Below are 27,819 nucleotides of genomic sequence, written 5' to 3'. Positions count from 1 at the left end.
GGGCGGGACTCGAACCCGCGCCGCCCATTCAACAGCGCCCCCTGCCGGCTGCGCACATTGCGTACGCCCCGACAGCGCTCTGCCTTCCGCGGCGTACGCTACGCCAGCGAGCTGCGTACGCTACGCAAGCAGCGCAAACACCCGCTGTCTTAACCTGCGTGCCGCGCTACGCAATCGGCGTAAGCGGCGGAGAGGGAGGCGGGTGTTGGCGTTGAGCGACGCGCGCTGCAGCCAATGGGAGGGCGGGGCGGGGCGGGGCGGCCAATGGGCGGGGAGGGGGGCGTGGCCGGCCGGGGCGTCTCGCGCTGGGTGACAGCTCGCGCGTGCTGGTGATGGCGGTAAATAAAGGGGACGGGGGGGGGGGGGGGGGGGGGCACACAGGGGACGCGACCCCTCATGAGGGCAGGGAGGGACTGAGGGGTGCGGGCGTGTGGGCGCTGAGGAGGAGCAGAGGAGGGGTCTTTGCTGCTCCCCCCCTCAAAGGGACACCCTCCCCTCCCCTCCTCCGTGGGGGCTGAGGCGGACCCCGTCACCCTCCTCCTCCCCTCCATCCATGGCGGGGGTCGCCGCCTTTGTGTGCGGGCGGGACCCCCGCGCCGGGCTCGGCGGCTCCGTAACTTTGCCTTTGTTGAGAGAACATCCTCCCCTCTCTGCATATTCCCCCCCACCCTCATCCTCGGGATTCGCTCCCCTTCATCCTCCCCCCACTCCCCTTCATCCTCCCCTCACTCCCCTTCATCCTCCCCCGTCTCCCCTTCATCCTCCCCCAAATCCCCTTTATCCTCCCCTCCCTAAAACCCCCCAAATCCCCTTCCCCCTCCTTCTTCCCGGGACCCTCTCCCCCTTCCCCAAAACCCTGAGGGGGTCGTGGCTGTGCTGTGAGGAGGGAAAAAAAAATAACCAAAACAAACATTTAAAAACTCGCTTTAAACCTCTGTGCTGAGCTGGAATGGGGAAAGGGCACAAAAAACGGGGGAAATTCGGTGCGGGTTTGTGTTTATTTAGGGAAAAAACAACCTTAAAAATCCGTGTGTTTGTGTCCCCAAAAGAGGGGGAAAGATGAACTTGATCCGGAGGAGAGCTTGGGGTCAGATCTGCTCCAAAATCTCTTTTTTTAATCCTCCAAGGGGGTTCCCCCTTGCCAGGAGGGCTCCTGGAGCTTCAGGCAGCAAATCTGCTCCAAAATCTCCTTTTTTAATCCTCCAAGGGGGTCCCCCCTTGCCAGGAGGGCTCCTGGAGCCACGGGAATCACGGATTTGGGATAACCGAGCCCTTAAAAACGGGAATCCAGTGCTGGAAAAGCTGCTAATTTTAGGAAAAATCGCCTTTTAATCGCTTTACACGTAGGGAACGAGCCTGATCCTTGTGTCAAAACAGCTCCAGGTTGAACGGCGTGGGGAAAGCATCCCGTTATCCCGAAATATTGAAGCTGGGAGAGTGGGAAGTTGACTTCGCGGAGTTCTTCGCTGTAGTTTTTAGTCAGGGAGAGATGCCTGGAGTGGCTGGGCTCGTCTGCTGTGAAACGATGCGAAATTTGGTCCTTTCACGCTCCGCTGCCTCAGGGAAAAGATGCTCCTGGAGCCCAGGGAAGGAGGTGGCGATTCCAGGGAAAACGGATGGATTTCAGCGGGAATTTCTCATGCAGCAGTCAGGCGTTCTTGGGAGGAAGAAAGGCAGAAAGCAGCGGGTTAAAAGGGATGATTTGTGGGGCTGGAAGCAAAAAATCAGGTGGTGTGGAGAGGGTGGGATGTGGGAATGAGGATGGGAGGAAGAGCTGGAGGATGAGAGGGGATCAACGAGTGGAATTGTGAATTAAAAACTCCCTGTGGATCCGAGCAGTGGGGATTAAACTTGGATTAAGTGTTGCTGTAAAACGTTGGGAGCTGCCCCATGTGGGATTTTCACCAAAATTTGGCTGCTCTGCCTCGGCCGGCTGCCCTGGGGGTACTCCTGTGGTTTTTGCAGGGTCAGAGAGGTTGGGTGATATTTAAAAACCCAGAAAGGAGAAGGCAACAAAAGCGTTTGGGGTTTTATTTGGTGTTTTTAATTACCTTGAGAACGGGCTGGGTGCAGATATTTGGGAGTCATGTGCCAAGCGTGAGCAGCATTTGATGTCTCCAAGCTTTCAGCAAACCATAAATGTGCATTTATTCCTCCCCTGATCATTCTCCCAATGAATAGGAGCTGACTCCAAGTGGAAAAGGGTGTTTGGAAGTTGGCAGATTTTTTTTTTCCAGCGTGGAATAAATCTGGGTTTTGTGCAAGCTGGGTTGGTTACAAGAGAATTTTGCTTGTTCAGGAACGAGGTTTGGACAATAGTCACACATGCAACGGGTTAGGGGCTAGAAAAGAGCCAAAAAAGCCCAAACTGGGGATTTTTTTTTGCTGTTGTGTGGCCAAGGATTGTTAGGAAGGAATCTCTTGCTGCAATTCCTGCTCCATGTGGTCCAAGGCTTGTGAGGATGGAGAAATTCGGGACCAGCCTCGTGTGCTGGGGCTGGTTTGGGTTGCTCAGTGGGGACAGAAAAAAGAGAAAAAAGCACATTCAGGTTCTGGGTGTCTTTTTTTTTTATTTTACAGAGGATTTCTTGTGGCTGCTGCAGCTCTGCCCACATCACACGCTGCAGGTTGTTTTCCTCAGTGCTAAAACACACTCACTTGTTAATTATTATTTTTAAGCAGCCCTGTGTTGTCTCAGCACCTCCGAACACGTGACAAGAAGCACTTGCTCAGCACCAAAAGTGGTTTATTCAGTATAAAGGACTGAAAATGCCTTTTAGATCCTGTTTTTCTTGGCTTTTTTTTTTTTTTTTTAATCCCATCTCTTAACTGTTTTAATGCTGAAATGTCACAGGGCTTCAGCTGAGACTCATAAAGTGAAATTTAGTGTTTTCTCAGCCCTCAGAAGATGTTAATGGATTAGTTTAGAGCAGTTAACAAATGGAAATACTTCAAAATAATACAAAATTGTGAAAAAACACTACAAAATTCAGCTGCTGGTGTAGTGAGTGGTTTTAGCTTTGGGGAAATGTGAAAGGTTTTCTGTAGTTGACCCTAGCCCTGAGGCAGAACAGAACAGAGGGATTTGGTTTAAAATGGTTAGAAATAAACAGAGAAATGATAAATAAGTTGGCTGAGAACTTGAGGTCAGGAGGAATGGGAAGATGGGGTTGTTTCAAAGGTCTCCCCTCCAACCCTTTATTTTCTGCTGGAATCCTCTCTGGTGAGAATGAGAACTTTCCTCACTTAGTTTAACAACATTTGTGGTTTTCAGCTTGAATATTTCATCAAGGGTTGGGTTTGTTGCTGGGGGATTTTATTTTTTCTCCTTTGGGGAATGAAATCTTGGGAGATTTTATCTCAGTAACCTGATATTCATACAACCCTTCACCCTTCCCAAAATCCTCACCCTTCCCAAACCCTTTCACCTTGAATTCCAGTGAAAGAAAAGAGGTCCCTCATTAGTGTGAAACCCTTAATGAATCTTTGCTCCCAAGGAAGCTGAGTAAATCCAAATTGTTGAACAGAAATGATTTAAAAATCCCATTCAGAGCTGAGAATATCTGGGTTGTTGGTTGAGGTTTCCCTGTGTGCCCACAAATGCTTTTCACTTGGGGGTTTTGGGAGATTTTAGCTCGAAGATGGATCAGGTGAGGCTTTTGTGGCTCAGGAGTCAGGGAATTCCAGCACAGAACACCCCATGAAAACAAAACAGATGAAAAAAAGAGGAGATCAAACTGGAGGTGAAATTCTGCCCTTTGCCAGTGTCTTTGGGATGGGATTTTAGGTGAACTAAAGCTGATTATTTGTCTATTTGCTGTAATTGATATCCTGGTGCACTGAGGAAAATTCAGATTAAAACCCGCTGTGAAAAGAAAAAAAAAAATCCCTTTTTGCAACAGCATTAAGGAGTGTCTGTAGTAGGCAGAAAAGAACACAAAGCTGCCAAGTTTCTATATTTTTCCTAATTGTTGTTAATGAGCTTTTAGCTTGCAAGATGATAATGAGGAGCACGTGAGCTGTTGCACCTCCAGTTGGTGACAAATCAGCTGAAATCTCTCAGAAAACAGCAAATTGTTGGAGACTTACCTTGAGATATTTTTGAAAGAACACTGGCTAGGTGATTTCCTTTAATTAGCTAATTATGCTGTAATTCACTGAGAAGTCTGGCTTTGCTGAGGAAGTAAAAAACAGCTGAAAAGCAGGAGTTTTTTCTTGTTCCTCCCCACTCCTCTGCTCTCTCTGCTGGGCTCTGTAATTCAGCTTTCAGCTGCTTTTCCAAATGGAGACGGAGAGCTGCAATCCAGGGATGTGACAGCTCCGAGTTCCTCCGAAATGCGGCTTGTGGAACGTGTCAGTCGTGACAAATGGACTATTTAAAAGAAAGATCCCGACTGAGGAGATGTTTTTGCAGCACTTTTAGGGAGTTTGCTGACTGAAATGCCAAAGGGAAAAAAAAATTTAAAAAAAGCACATCCTCAAGCACGGGAATCCCCCCACAAGGCTGGAATCTCTAAATAACTTGGATTTTAAAGGAAATAATTGTTGTGTCAACCACAAAAACTTTCACACTCAACCTCTAACCGTGTGCACTGAAAAAAGAAAAAAAAACCCAAAAAAACCCCATGTTTTTTGTTTTTCCCCCCCCTCTCTGAGCAGAGCCAGGGATGATTTTTGGGATTTTTTTTTTTTTCCCAAAACAACAATTTATTGCAGCAAAGCTTTAGTGCATTTCTGCCCTTTTCAGGGCAGTTCTGTAGGGGATCAGCTGAGCTGATCCCATCCCTTATTCCCTGGAAAAATCAAATCCATCCCCTGCAGGAGCAGCTCTGCCTTGGGACAGCATTTCCCTGCTCGTTTGCAGTGGGAGCTTTTGGATTTTTAGATTTGATGAAGAAATTCTGTCCTCTAATTGCATCCTGCCCCTCTCTGCCAGCCTTGGAAAAGCCTCCCAAGACACCTGGAGGGTTTGGGGTTGAAATAAAAACGGTGTGGAAGGAGCTGGGCAGGGCAGGGTGAGGAAAGGATAAGTGGATTTTAGATGGAAATCCTAAATCCTGTTTTTTTTGTTTCCCTGAAATCCTAAAAGTGTCCTGAGGGAACCACTGGGGGCTTTATTCCCATTTTTTGTTACCCTGAAATCCTAAAAATGTCCTGAGGTGAGCACTGGGTGTTGCCTTGGGGACTTTATTCCCTTTTTTTTGTTTCCCTGAAATCCTAAAAGTGTCCTGAGCAGACCACTGGCTGCTGCCTTGGGGGCTTTATTTCCTTTTTTTTCAGCATTAATGATGCTGAAAAAAACATCATTATTAGAATGGCATTAATTATGCTGAAAAAAACCCCATGTAAAACTCTGTTATTCTTAAAAACAAAACCTGAAATCAACTGTTTATTCCCTGGAGTTGTGAGAAGGAGCCCTGAGCTTGGATTTAATGATGTTTAATCATTCTTTCAAAAACACAAAAGAGGCACTAAAAGCTGTTCAGCTGAGCTAGAAAGAACTAATAGCTATAACTCAGATTCAAAAGTGATTTATTTCCAGAGGTAAATCCCTAATCCGACCAGTCAGGAGTTAATCTGTCATCAGACTAAGACTAGAAGCAAATCTATTTAACTAAGAATAGTTAATTCACCTGAAGCAGAGCAGGAATTAAGATCCTGCTCACCAGAGGATGAAATATTTTATTTCTTCCAATATTTTATTTGGAGGAAATAAAATATTCACAATGGAGAGTGGAAACAGCAAGTGGCTTTCAAAGAGGAGGGGAAAAAAAAATCTCCTTTGGAATTTGTTGTGCTCTTTTCCTGCTGGTTTGGGTAATGTGGAAATGGATCAGAATAATAAGGAAATATCCTGTTTATCCTAAAATTGGAAGGGTTTAGGAACAGCTTTTTGTGGCATCAAACCCAAATTCACCTCTCCCTCTTTACTCTCCTTGTCCTGTTGTTGTTTCATCTCAGGACAAATTGAAGGGATGAACTTTAACCTCTTAGGAGGATAATTTATTAAAAAAACAGATGCTGCAGTTCTTAAGGAAGATTAACAACCTGCGAGTTCCCAAATCGGGGTCCTGCTTCCGACCTCGGCCTGTGGGCAGGACAAAGGCACCACTCACATCCTGCAATTCAGAATAAAACAGGATTTCAGCCAGAGCAGGATGCCTCATATGCAAATCAGGAATGATTCCATCAGGGGAAAAGTAGATTTGTACGAGTGAAATTATTCCTGTTGTACCAAAAAACAGAGGCACAAACCTTGGGTGAGGCTGGGGCTGAAAAGACAAATTTTTTAGTTGTATTTTAAGAAATTTAGTTTTATTTATTTCAGATCTCTGGACACTGAGGAAGAGCAGGGATTGGCTTTGCCCAGCACAAACCAGGCCCAGCAGCTGAGCAGGGGAAGAGGATGTGTAAATCCCTTAATTCTTTGTTGGCAAGAAAACACAGAAGCCCTTGGTGGAGCCCCAGGGTCCAAGTGGAGGGCTCAGAGAGTTTCTATTTCCAGCAGCATTCTCCATGTGGGAATTCTTATGGATTCTGTACAGAAATCCCACTGAGCACCTTGGGGTTTGCTGGGCAGACAAATCAAACAGCAAAACCCTCTCTGTGCTTGGACAAATGGGATAAATGGCTGTGATTTTTACCCAGTTATAAAACCCACAGAAAATTTTCTGCTGTTGTAAAACCCACAGAAAATTTTCTGCTGTTGTAAAACCCACAGAAAATTTTCTGCTGTTGTAAAACCCACAGAAAATTTTCTGCTGTTCTGCCTCACTCATTTGGGGTTAAAACCCCCAAATAATTGATTGGCAAAGCAAATGATGGAGAGGGCTGTGAAAACCTGGTGTTATTTTTGTCTCAGGATGCTGAAGGCATCGGAGGCTCCTTCCCTGCTTGCAGCCCAAGCTGTGGAATTGTGATTTCCTCTTTTAATTCTGTTTTTCTTCCTTGCTGCTGCTGCGTGGCCTCGGAGATGCTGTGACCAGATCTGCTCCCAGCATGGGCTCCTTCCTAATCCAGCAGGGATTTCACCAGCCTGGAGCTGAGTTTGGTTCCAAAAAGAGCAGCAGAGGAGTCCCCAAAAGTCAGCAAGTGCTCTAATCCCTCTTTGTGTCTGTCACAAAGGGATCCTGCCAGAGGCTGGGATTCCTCTGCTCCCGAATCCCTGCGTGCTGCAGCTGCCAAATTCCCTCCTCCCTGTGCCCTGAGCCCTTTGGGCTTCATCTCACTGAAATTCCTTCAAATTTTGACCCAAAATTTGGGAATGCTGGAGGTGCTGGAGGTCAGGATGTAACCAGCTCTGCCTTTGCAGTCACGCAGTGGTTGGAACTGGAAAAACCCTTTAAGGTGAACAAGTCCAAAATGATACTGGGTGTTGTTGTTATTGGGAAGCTGGATTGGAGTAGGATTTTCCCTGTGAAAAGGCTGATTTTTGGTGTTTTCAATCCATAATCTCTGAACTGTTGCTGTGAAGCTCAACTCTGGATGTGTTTTTTCCTGATAAGTGAGATGTGCTTAGTGGGATCATAATGGTCCAAGAGTGTGGGGAAAGGCAAAAATGCTTCCAGCAGGCTGGAAAATTTGGGCTTCATCTCACTGAAATTCCCTGCAAATTTTGACCCAGAATTTGGGAATGCTGGAGGTGCTGGAGGTCAGGATGTAACCAGCTCTGCCTTTGCAGTCACGGAATGGTTGGAACTGGAAAAACCCTTTAAGGTGATCAAGTCCAAAATGATGCTGGGTGGGTTTTTTTTTGGGAAGCTGGATGGGATTGGAGTAGGATTTTCCCTGTGAAAAGGCTGATTTTGGTATTTTGAATCCATAATCTCTGAACTGTTGCTGTGAAGCTCAACTCTGGATGTGTTTTTTTCCTGATAAATGGGATGTGCTTAGTGGGATCATAATGGTTCAAGAGCGTGAGGAAAGGCAAAAATGCTTCCAGCAAGCTGGAAAATTCGGGATTTGTGTGGCAGGCTGTGATTTAAAGGAATGATAAAAAAAGTGGGAATCTGAGGGAAGGCTGCTGATCTCTGCTCCTGCTTTGGATGATTTGATTTCATCTGTCCCTGGTTCATTATTCCCTGGGCAGTGGGAAGTGTGAAAGGAAGCAAAGATGCTGAGTTTGGTGTGAATCCCGACAGTTTGGGGATAGGGGACACAAAAAAAAGTGAATTTCCAACAGATTTGGAGTCAGTGCTGCTGATTTTGTGCCCTTAAAACTCCTCTCCTGCCTGCTCTAAGTGAGCTGCTCCAAGAGGGAATTTTGGGTGGAAAACCTCAGAATTTGGGACATCACCCTCTGCTCTTGTCGCTCCTGTGGACACAGAATTCTTTGGGAATTCCCAGGTTGTGCCAAGCTGGTTGTAAAGTGAAATCAGAACTTTTTATCAGTCAGAATCAACTCTCAGCCTCTTCTAATTCTTTTTCCTGCTCCTGGCTGATAATTCCAATTGTGGAGTTTTGCTGTGATTGCTTCAGGCTTTTCCAGATGGAAGAGGCAGGGAATTACTTGGGATTGCAGCAGGGAATTCCAGCAGGGAATTCCAGCAGGGAATTGCTGGGAATTCCTTCCCTTTGGACAGATCCAGGAGGATTTGAGTGGTTCAGGAACGCTGTGAATTGTTTTAATGCCCAGATCTTCCTTCAGCTCCTGTTTCCCATCTTATTTACCCTTCCAAAAGCCATCCCAAAAATAAAACCTGGATGGAAAGAAAGGGGAAAAGGGGTTTTAGAGTGACACAAATGGCATTTGAACAACGCTTTTTTAACATCCCGGGTCATTAAATAAAAATTCCCACATTTTCAGGCATCTGTAGAATGTGGATCTTGTTTGTTTGTTTTCAGTGATTCTAAGGAATGTAGAGACAATATTTCACCTGGAAATGGAGTTTTGAAGCTGAGGTCAAGAGGTGAAAATTAAAAATACAACTACTTGAGGTTTTACTCACTTTTATTCATCTCTCCAATGAGAAACCAAGCTTGCCTCAATAGGAATATTCAAATTTCTTCTTTAAAATGCTTTCAATTTTAAAAAACTTTCAACTCACGTGGCAGTGCAAGCACACAACAACTCATCCCTTTGTGGACTGGAGGATTTCACCTCCTCTTTGCCTTTTCCATGATTATTTCCAAACCCAGCTCCATTCCCAGGGATCTTCAGGAAGGAATGTGAATAGAAGACACATGTGGAGCCCTTTGTGTGGAGCTGGAATTCCAGTTCTTGGAAGAGGCCAAGGCTTTTGGTGGAGTCATAAATTTCCCTCCCAACCAACCCAAAAGGAGTTTGGTGCCTTCCTTCTCTGACTCCTTGGAATTCTCCAGGAAAAGCAGAGGGAGGGGATTTTTTCCACCAGTTCCCCGAAAAACAACAAAAAAAAACCCAAACCAAACCAAAACAACAACAAAAAAAACCAAAACAAACCAAAAAAGGCAGGGCTGTGTTATTTTATCCATTCCAGCCTTTAGGAATGGGAATATTTAATTCCCTTTTCACTACAGGTGAGGCACCAGCACGTTCCAATTTGCACAAGAGCCCCCAAGTTGTATTTAAAGCAGCCTTGAAGATCTTAAAAGTTTTTCTGAAGTGCTCAGAATTACAGAGTTTTAAGGAAAAGAGGTTTTTAATGCCTGGGACTCCTTTCCTGAGCACTTCAGTTACTCGGAGCACTTTGGTTGATGTGGAGGTTGGACCTGAAAATGCTTTATTTTTATATTTTTAGTGCTCTAAAGTCAAAGATGGACCAAAATTGGCCAATTTCATCTTCCTGACAGGATCCAGACAAACAAATCCTGCAGGAATCCTCTTTATTCCCAGCAGGAATGCTACCAGTGCAGGGAATAGGATTTTCCTTATCCGAGTGCTTTGGTTTTTTCACTCTTTTTGGGGGTTTGGTTAGGTTTTTTTCTAATTTCTTTAAAAACTGATTCCTGACAATTCCATCTTTGAGCCTTGAGTGGATTTTGGGAGCTCCCAGGAAGAATTTAACACTTCCAGACTTGGAATTAACCAGGAGGACTCCATAAACCCAGCAGGAAAATCCCATTTTCCTCAAGCTCCAGAGCTGGAATTTGGCACAGCTGGGTGACGTTTTTGTTTTTTTTTTTTTTTTCCCTGATAAATGGGATGTGCTTAATGGGATAATAATGGTTCAAGAGCGTGGGGAAAAGCAAAAATGGGAATCCTGCAATTCCTGTATCCAACAGCTGAATCCAGCAGGAATTCCTCCAGGCTCCTGTAGCATCCTGGCACAGAAAAGTTGGGAATTCTCAGGATTTGCTGAGATCCAGGTGGAGGATTTTCCTTCCTCTTTTCTCCTTGTTCATTTTCCTGTACCCAGCTGCCCGTTGTTTCAGCCTGGAGAGAGGGGAAAGCAGCAATTTTGGGATAGAAAGCTGAGAATTTTCAAGAAAAGAGCTCCAGGATAATTGGAAAAATCTCTCTGGGAAATCTCTGTTGCTCCTGGGGATGGAATTTGCAAGTCTGAACACAGCAGGGTTTGAAGGAGAGGAGTAAAGGGAAGAAACCCTGCTGGATTTTTGGAGAAAGAGCAGGAAAATGAGATTCCTGCCTCTTTTCCTGGGTATTTTCCATGCTCTGAGTGAGTAATTCTGGAGCACGAGGGTCTGTAAGGACAGGGATGAGGTGATGTGGTGGTGCCACAGCAGCAATTCCTATTTTCTAACAGAATATCAATTCTATCAGGGGTTTTTCCTTGGAAAAAATGTCATTTCTGGTGTCTTTGGGCAGAATTCAGGAGGAATTTCTGCATGGAAGGGGCTGCCCAGGGGGGTTTGGAGTCCCCATCCCTGGAGGTGTCCAAGGAATGTGACACCCCAGGCATGGGTGAGGATCAGGCACAGCAAAGTTTTTCCAACCTCAGTGATTCTGGAATTTCATAAATAAAGGATTTTTCCTCCTGGGACAGCTCCTGCCAGAACTGGAATGGGAATGTTGGAGCAGGATTTTATTCCCCTGTTTTGTTTTTTTTTTTTTGGGCAGCTCAGATTACAAGTTAGCATTTGCACATCTGGTTCAATAATTGGTGCCTCACAAACAGAGAGGTGAAAACAATCAGGGGAATAAAGTTTTTTTTAATTATTATTATTATTATTATTATTATGGAATTCTTGGAGAGCTCTCTGATATCCCCAGATTTCCATTTTGGAGTGTTTGTAGCCGAAATTGGAGAGTTCCACATAAAAAAAATGGTTTATTGGGGTGGGAAGTGCTTGGGTTTTGCATCCAGGATTTTTCAGCTTATTCCACAGGATTTTTCAGCTTATTCCATAGAATCCCAGAATGGTTTTGGGGAAAGGATCTTAAAGTTCACCAGGGCAGGGATACCCTCCCCTGTCTATTCCTGACGTAGTTCTGATGGAAACCAAGAATATCCAAGGATTTTTTTTCCCTACAGTGCTGCAAAAAACGTGACACCAATTCCCAAATGGTTCTGTGCTTCACTTCTGCCATTCCCAGGAGAGGGATGAAGGAATGAGTGAGAAAAAAAAAAAATCCTTCAATCTGAGCTTCCCACCTGTCCTGGCAGATGATTGCCAGGAGTTTGTGCTCTCTTATTTATTCTGGAATCACCTTTTGGACAAATAAAAGCAGCATCATTCCAGGGCTGAGCACCCAGCTCCTGCTCTGGGTTTTTGGTTTTTTTTTCCTTTTTTTTCCCTTTTTTTGGGCTACTTGCAGATTTATTTAGAAAAAGAAAGTAGCTGCTGTCACCAGATGCCTGCAGATGGCTTTAATCAGGCTCCAAACGTGCAACAATGGCACAAAGGAGCAGAGTGAGCTCGGGTGGTTCCTTGTGGCTCTCTTTTAGGGGCAGCAGCCAAATTTGGTTCTGGGAGCTGTTACAGGAGCTCCCTGGGAGTTTTTTTTCCAGGATTCTGAGCCGTGCAAGGCAAGAAAATGGGGTTTGCCCCAGTGTTTAAGTGATTTACAAGGTGAGAAGTTTTCAAATAGGCTCTAAAATGTTACTGGCTGAACTAATACCCCTATTTTGCTTTTATTCCCTGTTTTTTTTTTTTTTCAATTTTACTCATCTTTAATGGATTGCAGGGCACCAATTGATTCCTTCTCCCTCTTTTTTTTTTCCCCACCTCCGTGTAGAGCAACAAAGTGATCCCTTCTCCCTCTTTTTTTTTCCCTTCTCCCTCTTTTTTTTTCCCTTCTCCCTCTTTTTTTCTCCTTCTCCCTCTTTTTTTTCCCTTCTCCCTCTTTTTTCCCCTTCTCCCTCTTTTTTTTTCTTTCTCCCTCTTTTTTCCCCTTCTCCCTCTTTTTTTCCCCTTCTCCCTCTTTTTCCCCCTTCTCCCTCTTTTTTTTTCCCTTCCCCCTCTTTTTTTCCCCTTCTCCCTCTTTTTTTTCCCCTTCTCCCTCCTTTTTTCCCCTTCTCCCTCTTTTTTTTTCCCATCTCCCTCTTTTTTCCCTTCTCCCTCTTTTTTTCTCCTTCTCCCTCTTTTTTCCCCCTTCTCCCTCTTTTTTTTCCCTTCTCCCTCTTTTTTTCCCCTTCTCCCTCTTTTTTCCCCTTCTCCCTCTTTTTTTCCCCTTCTGCCTCTTTTTTTCCCCTTCTCCCTCTTTTTTTTTCACTTCTCCCTCTTTCTTCCCCCTTCTCCCTCTTTTTTTTTCCCCTTCTCCCTTTTTTTCCCTTCTCCCTCTTTTTTTTTCCCCTTCTCCCTCTTTTTTTCCCCTTCTCCCTTTTTTTTCCCTTCTCCCTCTTTTTTTCCCTTCTCCCTCTTTTTTTCCCCTTCTCCCTCTTTTTTTCCCTTCTCCCTCTTTTTTTCCCTTCTCCCTCTTTTTTTCCCCTTCTCCCTCTTTTTTTTACCTTCTCCCTCTTTTTTTTCCCCTTCTCCCTCTTTTTTTTTTTTTTTCCCTTCTCCCTCTTTTCCTTCCCCATCCCTTCTCTGGAAAAGATCTAAGTAGGTGAGAAAAGCAAGATTTTCTAGAGATTCCTTCAAAATCAGCTTTTATGGAGGGAAAAAAAAAAAAAAAAAAGCAAACCCAAGAGTTAAACCTGATAATTGCAAAGAGCAAAGCTCTGAGTGTTCCTCTGCAGAGCTTTTGAAATCCAAGGTGTTCATTCCCATCCTGGAATCCCGGCGTTGCTCATGGCTTGTCCCATCCAATTTGGGATTTCTGGGGCAGCTGCAGCCCTGTGATCTCTGCCAGGTTTATTTTGAGGTTTGTTTTTCCCTCACCTCGTGCTCCTGACTCACAAATCCTGTTCCCCTTTTAATCCCAACCTTGGAATTCCCACTGGGAGGAGATTGTCACCAAGTGTTTGTGTGGAAAAAAGAGGAAAACTTCTCTCCTTAGTGCTGCACCAGCTTTTCCAGGGATTTATTTCACTCTGGCATGTGCAGGGCTGGGCCTGCAGCTGCTCCAGCTGCCTTTGGAACATGTGAGGGTTTATTCCAATCCTTTTTTTATTTTTTTTTTTCATGGAAAGAGTCAAAAATATGAGTCAGCAAGAGAAATGTTGAATGTGAAGAGCTCTGAAGCGTGGTGGGTGGAGAAGCTTCGCTTTCGAGGAAAAACCTTTCATTCAAAGTGGTTTGGGGTTAAATAAACACAATTTCTTTTCCTCACTTAGATGTGGAATTATGGCTTGGATTGGTGAGGGAATTATCTGTGGATACCTAAAGAGAAAAGGGGAATAGCAAACAGCAGCATCAAAGGTGTTTTTGTGCTGAAAATTCCTGAATTTGGACATCACAAAGCTGCTTTGTCAGCTGGATGAGGTGCTTGGAATCCCTTCCCTTTTCCAAGCAGGAAATCTCCTGGCCCAGCCTGGGAAAAGCCAAAGCAGTTGACAAAATGCTACTGATTTATCTCCTGAATTGTCACACAAAATTCCTTAATCTGGTTTTGGTTGTTTTTTCTTTTTTTTTTGTAATTCCCTGGCTCTGCTGTGGGACCCTGCAGAACCCAGCAGCTCTTCCTCCTTGGGAAAATTGAGGAGAAATTCAGTGTCCTTTGAAAATGGCACTTCACAGAGCCCATGAGCAACCAGCTGTTTGATGAATCCCTAAAAAATTCCATCTTTCAGGGCTATTTTTTGTTCCAAAGTAGGAATCCGGTGTGCTGGGGAGGCTGAAGGGTTAAATTCCCCACACTGTCGCATATGGCAGTGAGCAGAATCACAGATGTTGATGATACAACATAATTAGTATTCTTTTATGTAAATGAAGGCTGTCAATGTTACCACAGTGTCTGCGCTCCTGCAAGCTGGAATTTCTGCCACTTGCTCTCACTGGGGTTAAGGATTCTAAATAAAATTCCATTATTTTTATATCCACACCTGAGGAGGAAAATTAAGAGGAAAGAGGAAGGGAAAAAAAAAAAAAACTCAGGGAGGGAAAAAGGTGAGGAAGGGGTTTTTCCAACTTGGCAAAAAGAGACCAAATCAATCCTTTGTTTAGGTGAGGATTTCCAAAACCCTTTCCACATCTTGGGATCTGGGAGGGAATGAGCCCAGCCCAAGGGAAATGTGGGAATTTCTGAGCTGGTTTAAATAAAAACCTCAGCGGCTCTTTGGGTTCTGAAGTGGCCACTTGAGCTTTCAGTGGAGTCCAGGAGGAAGAACTAAAGAGCTTTGATTTTTCTCTGAGAGATTCCATCCTCCACAGCTCCAGCACTGATAAAAGTGATAATTAAAGCAAATTTGTGTCATTTGGGGCCACTAAAAAATGCGTTTCCTTCACCTGGCCGGGTCCCTGCCCACCCATGCAGGTGAGGGATCAATCCCTGCCTCAAAGCTTTGGCAGGTGTTCAACTTTGCACCTCATAAAATGATGTTTTAACCACATATTCTGTGTGCCAGGCCCCTGTGTAACTAACTTAACTCAGATCCCTTTTTCCATTCTCTTCTACCTCTGGTTTTTTTCCCCGTTTTTCCCATTTTTCTCTCCTCTGTTCTTATTTTGTTGCACTTTCCACCTGCCAACTCCTCATTGCTTCCTTTTTCTCGTTTGAAAAACCACCTAGAAATGAAATTTAACTCAGCACAGCTTTTCTTTTTTTGATCTTTCCCCCTTCTCCTCCCCCTGTCTCTCACCAGGCAGTCAAAAGCAGCCAAAAATCCAAGTGATCACAGGAGGGGCACGTTTTTCCCTCCTGTTTGTTGCTTTTTTTATTTTTTTTTTTTTGACTCCCATTTTTTCCCTCTGCCATATGTTGGGTCATCCACTACAAAAGCCTCACCACGAAGAGGCACCATGTGATCAGCAGATTGCTCAAATGAAAAAAAAAAATGAAAGCCGAGAATGAAATGGAATTTTGTGTGTCGACATCTGAGGATTCGGGGGGAATTCCAGAGGATTAGTTTTGGGATAAATTGAGTTCTGCACTGAGGGGTTAATGATGCTCCTGCCAGCGTTCCAGGCTTGGTTTCTGTGCATCACCAGGATATTTTCCCCTCTCTCTCCAGGGCTTTGAAGCTGCCTGGCAGGGAGGACTTCCCAGTAATTAAATTCTCCGGGATCTGTGGGAGGATGATGGGGCTGCTGCGCGCCCGGCGGAGGAGAGGATGTGTGAGCTGCACTCCGTGAGTAACCCGAGGCTCTGAGCCTTCCTTGTGCCCCAGAGCCTTGGAGGGACTGGGAAAAGGATCCACAATTCACTGGGGATCTGTTATCAAACCAATCTTTTATCAAGACTTAGGATTTTACATTTAGAATCCTGCAGTTCTCTAGTGTGTAACTCTGAACTCCACACACAGTGTCAGCTGCTGCTTCCCCATTTTTCCAAAACAATTCCTCTCCAGGGCTGGGAATCAAGGACACCTCACTGCCCCAGACCCTGAGAGAGGGAAACAAAAGTGAGCTGGGGAGAAGCAAACTTGGGGTCCATGACTTCATTACCTGAAGCTGGAACTGGAAGATTAAGATGCAAATGTGGGGAATTTGGGGTGTCCTGTGCAGGGCCAGGAGTCAAATCTGATGATCCTTTTGGCTTCCTTCCAATTGGTGATATCCCATGACCCTACATAAAGATTTCAACTCTGTGTTACAGCACTAAAACCCTTTTCCTTGTGTTTTTTTGCTTCCTAAGGTTGGAGCAGTGACACTTCCTGTGAGACACGGATAGATGCAAATGTGGGGAATTTGGGGTGTGCTGTGCAGGGCCAGGAGTCAGATTTTATGACCCTTTTGACTCCCTCCCAGTTGGGGATATCTCATAACCCTATAAAAAGATTTCAAATCCATTTCACAGCACTAAAACCCTTTTAATTGTGATTTTTTGCCTTCCAAGATTGGAGCAGTGACTCCTCCTATGAGATATGGATAGATGCAAATGTGGGGAATTTGGGGTGTCCTGTGCAGGGCCAGGAGTCAGATTTGATGATCCTAACCCTTCCAATGACCCCACAATGTGATCTCAAATCCGTGTCCCAGCCCTAAAACCCTTTTCCTTGTGTTCTTTACCCCAAGGTCGGAGCAGCACCTCCTGTGAGACATGGATAGATGCAAACAGGGAGAATTTGGGTGTCCTGTGCAGGACTAGGAATCAGATTTGATGATCCTAATGACCTTACAATGTGATCTCAAATCCATGTCCCAGCTCTAAAACCCTTTTCCCTCGTGTTCTTCACGCCCCAAAGTCGGAGCAGCAATTCCTCCTGTGAGACATGGATAGATGAAAATGTGGGGAATTTGGGATGTCCAGTGCAGGACGAAGAATTAGATTTGATGATCTTAATGACCCTACAATGTGATCTCAAATCCGTGTCCCAACCCTAAAACCTTGTGTTCTTGTGTTCCTCACCCCCAAGGTCGGAGCAGCACCTCCTGTGAGACATGGATAGATGCAAATGTGGGGAATTTGGGTGTGCTGTGCAGGACTAGGAGTCAGATTTGATGATCCTAATGACCCTACAATGTGATCTCAAATCCGTGTCGCAACCCTAAAACCTTGTGTTCTTGTGTTCTTTGCCCCCCAAGGTCAGAGCAGCACCTCCTGTGAGACATGGATAGATGCAAGTGTGGGGAATTTGGGGTGTGCTGTGCAGGACTAGGAATCAGATTTGATGATCCCAACCCTTCCAGTGACTCTACAATGTGATCTCAAATCCGTGTCCCAGCTCTAAAACCGTTTTCCTTGTGTTTTTTGCCCCTCAAGGTCGGAGCAGCAATTCCTCCTGTGAGACATGGATAGATGCAAATGTGGGGAATTTGGGGTGTCCTGTGCAGGGCCAGGAGTCAGATTTGATGATCCTAACCCTTCCAATGACCCCACAATGTGATCTCAAATCCGTGTCCCAGCCCTAAAACCCTTTTCCTTGTGTTCTTTACCCCAAGGTCGGAGCAGCACCTCCTGTGAGACATGGATAGATGCAAACAGGGAGAATTTGGGTGTCCTGTGCAGGACTAGGAATCAGATTTGATGATCCTAATGACCTTACAATGTGATCTCAAATCCATGTCCCAGCTCTAAAACCCTTTTCCCTCGTGTTCTTCACGCCCCAAAGTCGGAGCAGCAATTCCTCCTGTGAGACATGGATAGATGAAAATGTGGGGAATTTGGGATGTCCAGTGCAGGACGAAGAATTAGATTTGATGATCTTAATGACCCTACAATGTGATCTCAAATCCGTGTCCCAACCCTAAAACCTTGTGTTCTTGTGTTCCTCACCCCCAAGGTCGGAGCAGCACCTCCTGTGAGACATGGATAGATGCAAATGTGGGGAATTTGGGTGTGCTGTGCAGGACTAGGAGTCAGATTTGATGATCCTAATGACCCTACAATGTGATCTCAAATCCGTGTCGCAACCCTAAAACCTTGTGTTCTTGTGTTCTTTGCCCCCCAAGGTCAGAGCAGCACCTCCTGTGAGACATGGATAGATGCAAGTGTGGGGAATTTGGGGTGTGCTGTGCAGGACTAGGAATCAGATTTGATGATCCCAACCCTTCCAGTGACTCTACAATGTGATCTCAAATCCGTGTCCCAGCTCTAAAACCGTTTTCCTTGTGTTTTTTGCCCCTCAAGGTCGGAGCAGCAATTCCTCCTGTGAGACATGGATAGATGCAAATGTGGGGAATTTGGGGTGTCCTGTGCAGGGCCAGGAGTCAGATTTGATGATCCTAACCCTTCCAATGACCCCACAATGTGATCTCAAATCCGTGTCCCAGCCCTAAAACCCTTTTCCTTGTGTTCTTTACCCCAAGGTCGGAGCAGCACCTCCTGTGAGACATGGATAGATGCAAACAGGGAGAATTTGGGTGTCCTGTGCAGGACTAGGAATCAGATTTGATGATCCTAATGACCTTACAATGTGATCTCAAATCCATGTCCCAGCTCTAAAACCCTTTTCCCTCGTGTTCTTCACGCCCCAAAGTCGGAGCAGCAATTCCTCCTGTGAGACATGGATAGATGAAAATGTGGGGAATTTGGGATGTCCAGTGCAGGACGAAGAATTAGATTTGATGATCTTAATGACCCTACAATGTGATCTCAAATCCGTGTCCCAACCCTAAAACCTTGTGTTCTTGTGTTCCTCACCCCCAAGGTCGGAGCAGCACCTCCTGTGAGACATGGATAGATGCAAACATGTGGGGCGGCTACGACTCGCCCAGGACCACTCGATCCTGAACCCGCAGAAGTGGCAGTGCGTGGAGTGCCACACCACCGAGTCGCTCTGGGCCTGCCTCAAGTGCTCGCACGTGGCCTGCGGGCGCTACATCGAGGAGCACGCCCTGAGGCACTTCCAGGAGACCCAGCACCCCTTGGCCATGGAGGTGCACGAGCTCTACGTCTTCTGTTACCTCTGCCAGGACTACGTGCTGAACGACAACCCCGAGGGCGACCTGAAGCTGCTGAGGAGCTCCTTGGTGGCCATCAAGGGGCAGAGGGGCGGGAGGACGCTGCGCTCCACGGCGCTGCCCGAGGACGCCTGGCGCAGGAGGAGCCCTCAGGGCCAGTCCCAGATGCTGACGGCGCTGTGGCACCGGCGCCAGGCCCTGCTGGCGAGGGCTCTGCGTACCTGGTTCCACAAGAGCTCCCGGGGACAGCTGAAGCTGAAGGAGAAGAAACAGATGGAGGAGCTGGAGAAGAAGAAGGAGGCGGCTCGGCAGCGGCGGCAGGAGATGAAGAGGCAGCTCCTGGAGGAGCTGGCCAGCACGCCGCCGAGGAAGAGCGCCAGGCTGCTGTCCCACGTGCACGGGGAGAGCTTGATCCCAAGGAAATTCAGGGAGGTGGCCACAGCTTCTCCTACCTCAAGGCAGGTGCAGAGCAGCAGATTGAAGCAGTTCTACTCCATCCGGCGGCAGCCCCTGATGACGCCCGGGGTGACGGGGCTGAGGAACCTGGGCAACACGTGTTACATGAACTCCATCCTGCAGGTGCTCAGCCACCTCCAGAAGTTCCGAGAATGTTTCTTGACTCTTGATCTCTGTGAAACGGAAGAACTTTTAGCTAAAACTGTGAACGGCAGGGCCAGGATGCCCGGCAGGCTGGCCAACGGGGCCGCCGCTCACGAGCCGGGGAAGCCTGACAGGGTGGGCACGCAGAGCTCGCCGGCCGGCTTGAACGGCGGCTCCTCCATCAGCAGGAGCCTGGAGCTGATCCAGCCCAAGGAGCCCAGCTCCAAGCACATCTCCCTCTGCCACGAGCTGCACACCCTGTTCAGGGTGATGTGGTCCGGCAAGTGGGCCCTGGTGTCCCCCTTTGCCATGCTGCACTCCGTGTGGAGCCTGATCCCGGCCTTCCGCGGCTACGACCAGCAGGACGCTCAGGAGTTCCTCTGCGAGCTCCTGGACAAGGTCCAGCAGGAGCTGGAGTCCGAGGGCAGCAAGCGCAGGATCCTCATCCCCTTCTCGCAGAGGAAGCTCACCAAGCAGGTCCTCAAGGTGGTCAACACCATTTTCCACGGGCAGCTGCTCAGCCAGGTATGGAATTGCTTTTTCACCGTTAGAGGTGTTCACACCGAGGAACAAAGGCTCTGCGTGCTGAGGATCCCATTTAGGAGTCTCTTAGGAATTCCCAATTCCTGAGGGAAAAATCCCTTGAATTGCTGTGCAGGTACCACCATTTCCATCTTTGTCACATTTGGCACAAATTCACTTCAGTTCTGCCACTTCTGCACAGACCTGCACAGATCCATTTTTCCATTCTCTTCTACCTCTGTTTTTTTCCCCATTTTCCCCATCTGAGCCCCTTTTAGGGTCTGAATGTATTTTTCAGGTGCCTTTGCATTTTGTTTTTTGCCCCTTTCTGGTGTTACTTCTGTGCCTTGGAAGAACATGATGAGGTTGGACAAAAAAAAAAAAAAAAATATACAAGCTAAACCCTGAGGCATCATTTCCCCCCTTTAAAACACTGCTAACAAGGATATTTATACTTTTGACCCAATCTTTAAATATTGTGTGTGATGGACTCATGCTCAGTGTAAGCTTTCTGACCAATCATGTTATGACACACAAACCTACAGTGCTGTACTCTAAAACTCTAAACAGGAACCTGTCTCAACTTTAAGCTATAAATCCACATTCTTGCTTCTAGCACCTAGGTTTGGAAGCCTTTTCTAAGGTCTCAAATCAAATCCTGTGTTTAATTCTAAACTTTTTTGCCTCCCAGCGCTGGAGCAGTAACACTTCCAATGAGACATGGAGAGATGTAAATGTTGGGAATTTGGGGTGTCCTCTATCAGATTTTATGATCCTTTTGGCTCTCTTCCAGTTGAGGATATCTCATAACCCTATAAAAAGATTTCAAATTCATTTCACAGCACTAAAACCCTTTTCATTGTGATTTTTTGCCTTCCAAGATTGGAGCAGTGACTCCTCCTGTGAGATACGGGTAGATGCACCAGGAGAATTTGGGATGTGCAAGGCCAGGAGTCAGATTTTATGATCCTTTTGGCTCTCTTCCAGTTGGGGGTATCTCACAACCCTATAAAAATATTTCAAATCCATTTCACAGCTCTAAAACCCTTTTAATTGTGTTTTTTTTGCCTTCCAAGATTGGAGCAGTGACTCCTCCTGTGAGATATAGATAGATGCAAATGTGGGGAATTTGGGGTTTGCTGTGCAAGGCCAGGAGTCAGATTTGATGACCTTTTTGGCTCTCTTCCAGTTGGGGATATCTCACAACCCTATAAAAAGATTTCAAATCAATTTTACAGCACTAAAACCCTTTTCATTGTGATTTTTTGCCTTCCAAGATTGGAGCAGTGACTCCTCCTGTGAGACATGGGTAAGGTGCACCAGGAGAATTTGGGATGTGCTGTGCAGGGACAGGAGTCAGATTTTATGACCTTTTTGGCTCCCTCCCAGTTGGGAATATCTCACAACCCTATAAAAAGATCTCAAATCCACTTTACAGCACTAAAACCCTTTTCCTTGTGATTTTTTGCCTTCCAAGATTGGAGCAGTGACTCCTCCTGTGAGACATGGGTAGATGCACCGGGAGAATTTGGGATGTGCTGTGCAAGGCCAGGAGTCAGATTTTATGATCCTTTTGGCTCTCTTCCAGTTGGGGATATCTCTATAAAAAGATCTCAAATCCACTTTACAGCACTAAAACCCTTTTAATTGTAATTTTTTGCCTTCCAAGATTGGAGCAGTGACTCCTCCTGTGAGATAGGGGTAGGTGCACCAGGAGAATTTGGGATGTGCTGGGCCAGGAGTCAGATTTGATGACCCTTTTGGCCACCAATCATTTGGGTACGACCCATTTGGGTCGTACCCAAATGATTGGTGGCCAAAAGGGTCATCCAACTGGGTCTCCAACTGGGAGAATTCCCTGCATTTCACATCATTCCAAGCCAAACCCAGCTCTGTGTGTCCCCGTGTCCCTGTCCCAGGTCACCTGCAGGACGTGCAACTACAAATCCAACACGGTGGAGCCCTTCTGGGACCTTTCCCTGGAATTCCCGGAGCGGTACCACGCCCTGGAGAAGGGATTGCTGCCCGTGCCCCAGGCTGAGTGCCTGCTGACCGAAATGTTGGCCAAATTCACCGAGACAGAAGCCCTGGAGGGGAGGATCTACGCCTGTGACCAGTGCAACAGTGAGTGCCACCATCCATCCTGCCACTGTCCCCTGCCAGGGACACTCCAGAGCGGGCACAGCCTGGGGAATATTCCCAGAGTGCTGGGAAATCATCCCTGATGTGCTTGGAACAGAGGCTGGAATAAATCCTGCCCCTCAAATTGGGAGAGCTCGGCTTTGTCTGAACTCGGCTTGCTTTGATCCTCTGAGAGGAAGGAGAATTGAAATTCATTTTAATGCTTCGGAATATAAATGGATTTTAAGGGAATTCTGAATGGCTTTTTAAGGAATTCTGCTTTTAAGGAATTCTGAGTGGTTTTTAAGGAATTCTAAATGGCTATTAAGGAATTCTGAATGGCTTTTAAGGAATTCTACTTTGAAGGAATTCTGAATGGCTTTTAAGGAATTCTAAATGGCTGTTAAGGAATTCTGAGTGGCTGAGGAATTCTGCTTTTAGGGAATTCTGAATGGCTTTTAAGGAATTCTGAATGGCTATTAAGGAATTCTGAGTGGCTGAGGAATTCTGCTTTTAGGGAATTCTAAATGGCTTTTAAGGAATTCTAAATGTCTATTAAGGAATTCTGAGTGGCTGAGGAATTCTGCTTTTAGGGAATTCTAAATGGCTTTTAAGGAATTCTGAATGGCTTTTAAGGAATTCTAAGAGTGGCTGAGGAATTCTGCTTTTAGGGAATTCTAAATGGATTTTAAGGAATTCTACTTTTAAGGAATTCTGAATGGCTTTTAAGGAATTCTGAGTGGCTGAGGAATTCTGCTTTTAGGGAATTCTAAATGGCTTTTAAGGAATTCTGCTTTTAAGGAATTCTGAATGGCTTTTAAGGAATTCTGAGTGGCTGAGGAATTCTGCTTTTAGGGAATTCTAAATGGCTTTTAAGGAATTCTGAATGGCTTTTAAGGAATTCTAAATGGCTCAGGAATTCTGGAAATCACTTAAGAGATTTTAAGTGGCTTTTAAGGGATTCTGAATGACTTTTAAGGAATTCTGAATGGCTTTTAAGGAGTTCTGAATGGTTTTTAAGGAGTTCTGAATGATTTTCAAGGAATTCTAAATGGCTTTAAAGGAATTCTAGATGGCTCAGGGATTTTAAATGGCTTTTAAGGAATTCCAAATGGCCTTTAAGGACTTTAAGTGGTTGAGGAATTCTCAAGTGGCTTTTAAGGAATTCTGAATGACTTTTAAGGAATTCTGAATGGTTTTTAAGGAATTTTAAATGGTTTTTGAGGAATTCTAAATGGCTTTTAAAGAAATTTAAATGGCTGAGGAATTCTTTAGTGGGTTTTAAGGACTTTTAAATTCTTTTTAAGGAATTCTGAGTGGCTTTTAAGGAATTCTGAATGTCTCAGGAAGCATTTTCCAGCTGGAAAGAGTCAGGGAAAAGGCCCCAAGTGCCAGGAGCAGTGGCTGGACAAATCCAATTAACAGGTGCAGTGCTAATTGGGATCTCTGACAGCCACCTGTCCCCTTCTGCTCCAGCCTTTCCTGGGAAGAGGAAGGAGGAATTCTTCCTCTTTTCCAGCTTTGCTGTTGCTGGAAACATTTTTAAAATGCCTCTGTGAGAAGCTGAAAGCAGCAGAGAGAATAAAATATCGAATATTTGTGAGCTGGAATTCACCTGCTGGAGCTGCTGCGACAGAGGATATCTTTGATTCAGCATTCCTGGTGTTTTTCCAGCGGGAGAAACTCTGATTTGTCACTCAGAGGTGACAAATGTTTGTGTGATGAGGAGAAGGGAGAGTTTAAACCCCACAGAAATTCTGAAATGTTTATCCTTGTGCTGGGAAAAAAAAAAAAAAAATATATATATATTTCATCCTGTGCTGGTTTTTCTCATTGGGGAATTAACAGAATCACAATAACCTTTGCCTTGGGGGTTTTGGGGTTTTTTTTTGCCAGGCAAACGGCGAAAATCTTCTCCCAAACCTCTTGTTCTGAGTGAAGCTAAAAAGCAGTTGCTGATCTACAGACTACCTCAGGTCCTCCGGCTGCACCTTAAACGCTTCAGGTGAGGCACTGGGCCCTGGATTTTTGGGAAAAAAGTGACCAAAAATGGGCTTTTAAATACCTTCAGTTCCTGCTGAAAGCATCTGCGTAACTTCTGGACCATCAGATTTGTGAAACCCCCTCGTGTTGCCCCTTTTTAGAGGGATTTTCCTGCCACAATTTAATATTTTGTGCATTTTAATCCTTAATTTCTTTGGGTTTTACTCAAGTTTGCAGGCAGCCTGGAAGGAGAAGTCAGTGAGCTGAGTGAAAATTGGAGGTTGAGAGAATTCAGTGCCAATTTTGGCTATTTGCCTGTTGAACAGAAAGCAGGAAAAGCTCAAAATATGAGGAAAAATCTCTAAAGTTGTTAGGGTGGGTGTGTGGGGGGTTTATTGGCAGCACTGAGGATTTTAAAGGTGGTCAGAGGAGAAATTTGTCTCAAAATTACCCCACCTAAAATAAAAATTATCAATGAAAGGAGACCCCACCTTACAGAAAAATCATCAGTGGTAGGAGGAGACCCCATCTAAAATAAATATCATCAGTTTTTTGGGGTGAAACCGCCAGATTTGGTGACACTGAGCACCCTGAGTGTGGGATTTGTGTGTTTGAGAGTTTCCTTCAGTGGATTTTGTGTCGGAACCCCCGGGTTATTTCCCTCTGAGCACCCTGAATGCAGGATTTGTCTGTTTGGGAGTTTCCTGCAGTGGATTTTGGGGTGAAACTCAGGGCTGAGCACCCTAAATGTGGGATTTCTGTGTTTGGGGGTTTCCTGCAGTGGATTTTGGGGCAAAACCCCTGGATTATTTCCCTCTGAGCACCCCGAATGTGGGTTTTGTCTGTTTGGGGGTTTCCTGCAGTGGATTTTGGGGTGAAACCCCCAGATTATTTCCCTCTGAGCACCCTGAGTGTGGGATTTGTGTGTTTGTGAGTTTCCTGCAGTGGATTTTGGGGTGAAATCCCCAGATTTGGTTATGCTGTACACCCTGAGTGTGGGATTTGTGTGTTTGGGAGTTTCCTGCAGTGGATTTTGGGGCAAAACTCCCAGATTAGCTCACTCTGTGGGATTTGTGTGTTTGGGAGTTTCCTGCAGGGAATTTTGTGTCGGATCCCCCGGGTTATTTCCCTCTGAGCACCCCGAATGTGGGATTTATGTGTTTGGGGGTTTCCTGCAGTGGATTTTGGGGTGAAACTCATGGCTGAGCACCCCGAACGCGGGATTTGTGTGTTTGGAGGTTTCCTGCAGGGAATTTTGTGTCGGAACCCCCAGATTTGGTTATGCTGTACACCCTGAGTGTGGGATTTGTGTGTTTGGGAGTTTCCTTCAGTGGATTTTGGGGCAAAACCCCCAGGTTATTTCCCTCTGAGCACCCTGAGTGCAGGATTTGTGTATTTGGGAGTTTCCTGCAGGGAATTTTGTCTCTGAACCCCCGGGTTATTTCCCTCTGAGCACCCTGAGTGCAGGATTTGTGTTGGCAGGTGGTCTGAGCGCAATCACCGCGAGAAGATCGGGGTCCACGTGCTGTTTGAGCAGGTGCTGAACATGGAACCCTACTGCTGCAGGGACTCGCTGCCCTCCCTGGCCACGGGCACCTGTGTCTACGACCTCTCGGCCGTGGTGATGCACCACGGGAAGGGCTTTGGCTCAGGACACTACACAGCCTATTGCTACAACACCGAGGGAGGTGCGTGAGTGCCCAAATCCCAAATCCCAAATCCCAATCCTCTCCCCTGCCTCACCATTCCTTGGCTTTTCCCTCCTTTGGAATCATCCCCCATGATTCCACTTCCTTGGGATCCACTCCTTGTTTTTTCCTGTATTCCTATTTTTTTTATAATTTTTTGTTGTTTATTTTTGGGGTTTTTTTGTCGTTGTTTTCCTGGGAATGGTGGGAATTCTTCGTTCTGCCAGAGTTGGGTTTGCTCAGGAGCCTCGGGATGGAGGAGATGAACAGAAAATGTTTTGAGGCTGGAAAAACAGGAATTATTCATCAGCAACGTCCGCAGGGGGCTGGGAGATCCCAGCAGCTCTGCCTTCCTGCCTTCAAAAATTTGGGAAGTTTTGGCTGCCTGATTGAGCTTTTGGGCTGATTCAATGAGGATTTGATATTTCTAAGGCACCCCAAAAATTATATTAAGAATTCTGTTTTAAAAATTAGACTAAAAGTTATATTTATCTAAAAATTATATTAAAATTATATTTAAAATTATATTTATCTAAAAATTATATTAAAATTAGATTAAAAGTTATATTTATCTAAAAATTATATTAAAATTATATTAAAAGTTATATTTATCTAAAAATTATATTAAAATTATATTAAAAGTTATATTTCTATAAAGATTATATCAAAAATATATATAAATAAAATTTAAAGTTATGTTTATCTAAAAATTATATACAATTATATATTAAAATAATATTTAAAGTTGTGTTTATCTAAAAATTATATTTAAATTATATTAAAAGGTATAGTTATATAAAAATATATCAAAGATATATTTAAAATAATAATGTAGAGTTGTGTTTATATAAAAATTATATCAAAAATTATATATTAAAAATTCTATTTGAAGTTACGTTTATATAAAACTATATAAAGATTATATATTTAAAATTATATTAAATGTTATATTTCTATAAAATTATATTAAAATTATATTTTAAAGTTGTATTTAAAGTTATAGTTATATAAAATTATATTAAAAATATATTTTAAAGTTGTATTTAAAGTTATAGTTATATAAAATTATATTTTAAAGTTGTATTTAAAGTTATATTAATGTAAAATTATATTGAAATTATATTTTTAAATTATATTTAGAGTCATATTTATATAAAAATTAGACTTAAATTGTATTAAATCAATTTTCCAGCTCAGAGGAAAAGACAGAGGTGCCTTTTCTCCTGCGGATGTTTCCTGTGGGCAGTTCCAAAATCCAAAGGGATCCTGCCTCAAAGAGGTTGTTTTTTTTCCCCTTTTTTCCAGGTTTTTGGGTGCACTGCAATGACTCCAAACTGAATGTATGTAGCGTGGAGGAGGTGTGCAAGACCCAGGCCTACATCCTCTTCTACACTCAGAGAACGCCGCAGGACACAGCAGGAATCCCCCAAAAACGGCTCCAAACTCAGGTGTTTGCCACCCAAAACCAGTGACAGGGACACGGCGCTGGCACTGCCACGAGGGAAACACGGGGGAACACGGGGATCATTGCCTCTGCTCCGGGAAACTGCGGGATGGGGCCGGGAAACAGGGATGGGGAAACAGGGATGGGGTTGGGGAAACTGCGGGGATGGGGTCAGGGAAACAGGAATGGGGTCAGGGAAACAGGGATGGGATCAGCAATGGGATCGGGGAAACAGGGATGGGGTCGGGGAAACGAAACAGGGATGGGGTCGGGGAAACAGGGATGGGATCAGGGATGGGATCTGGGCTGGAATGGGATCAGCAATGGGATCAGGGAAACAGGGATAGGATCAGGGAAACAGGGATGGGATCAGGGATGGAAAGGCATCAGGGAAACAGGGATGAGATCGGGGATGGGATCGGGGCAGGGATAGGATCAGGGAAACGGATGGGATCAGGTAAAGAATGGGATCAGGGCAGCAATGGGATCAGCAGGGATGGGATCAGGGAAACAGGGATGGGGTTGGGGAAACAGGGATGGGATCAGCAATGGGATCGGGGAAACAGGGATGGGGTCGGGGAAACGAAACAGGGATGGGGTCAGGGAAACAGGGATGGGATCAGGGATGGGATCTGGGCTGGAATGGGATCAGCAATGGGATCAGGGAAACAGGGATGGGGTCGGGGATGGGATCAG

At 45.2% G+C, this 27,819-nt stretch overlaps 1 protein-coding gene across 1 annotated transcript; it reads left to right on the top strand.

The window, feature by feature from the left end:
* Positions 1–266: 266 nt before the first annotated feature.
* USP49 (ubiquitin specific peptidase 49) lies at positions 267–27,249 on the top strand. The gene is made up of 7 exons (XM_030291997.4): positions 267–338; positions 15,435–15,551; positions 18,513–19,890; positions 21,807–22,011; positions 23,905–24,013; positions 25,474–25,679; positions 26,985–27,249. Exons 3-7 carry the CDS (start codon positions 18,538–18,540, stop codon positions 27,149–27,151), a joined length of 2,040 nt encoding a protein of 679 aa, XP_030147857.3. The 5' UTR covers positions 267–338; positions 15,435–15,551; positions 18,513–18,537; the 3' UTR covers positions 27,152–27,249.
* Positions 27,250–27,819: the final 570 nt, after the last annotated feature.

The sequence above is a fragment of the Taeniopygia guttata genome, chromosome 26 (assembly GCF_048771995.1).
Source record: "Taeniopygia guttata chromosome 26, bTaeGut7.mat, whole genome shotgun sequence".
NCBI lineage: Eukaryota > Metazoa > Chordata > Aves > Passeriformes > Estrildidae > Taeniopygia > Taeniopygia guttata.
This window is presented reverse-complemented; position numbering and strand designations above follow the sequence as displayed.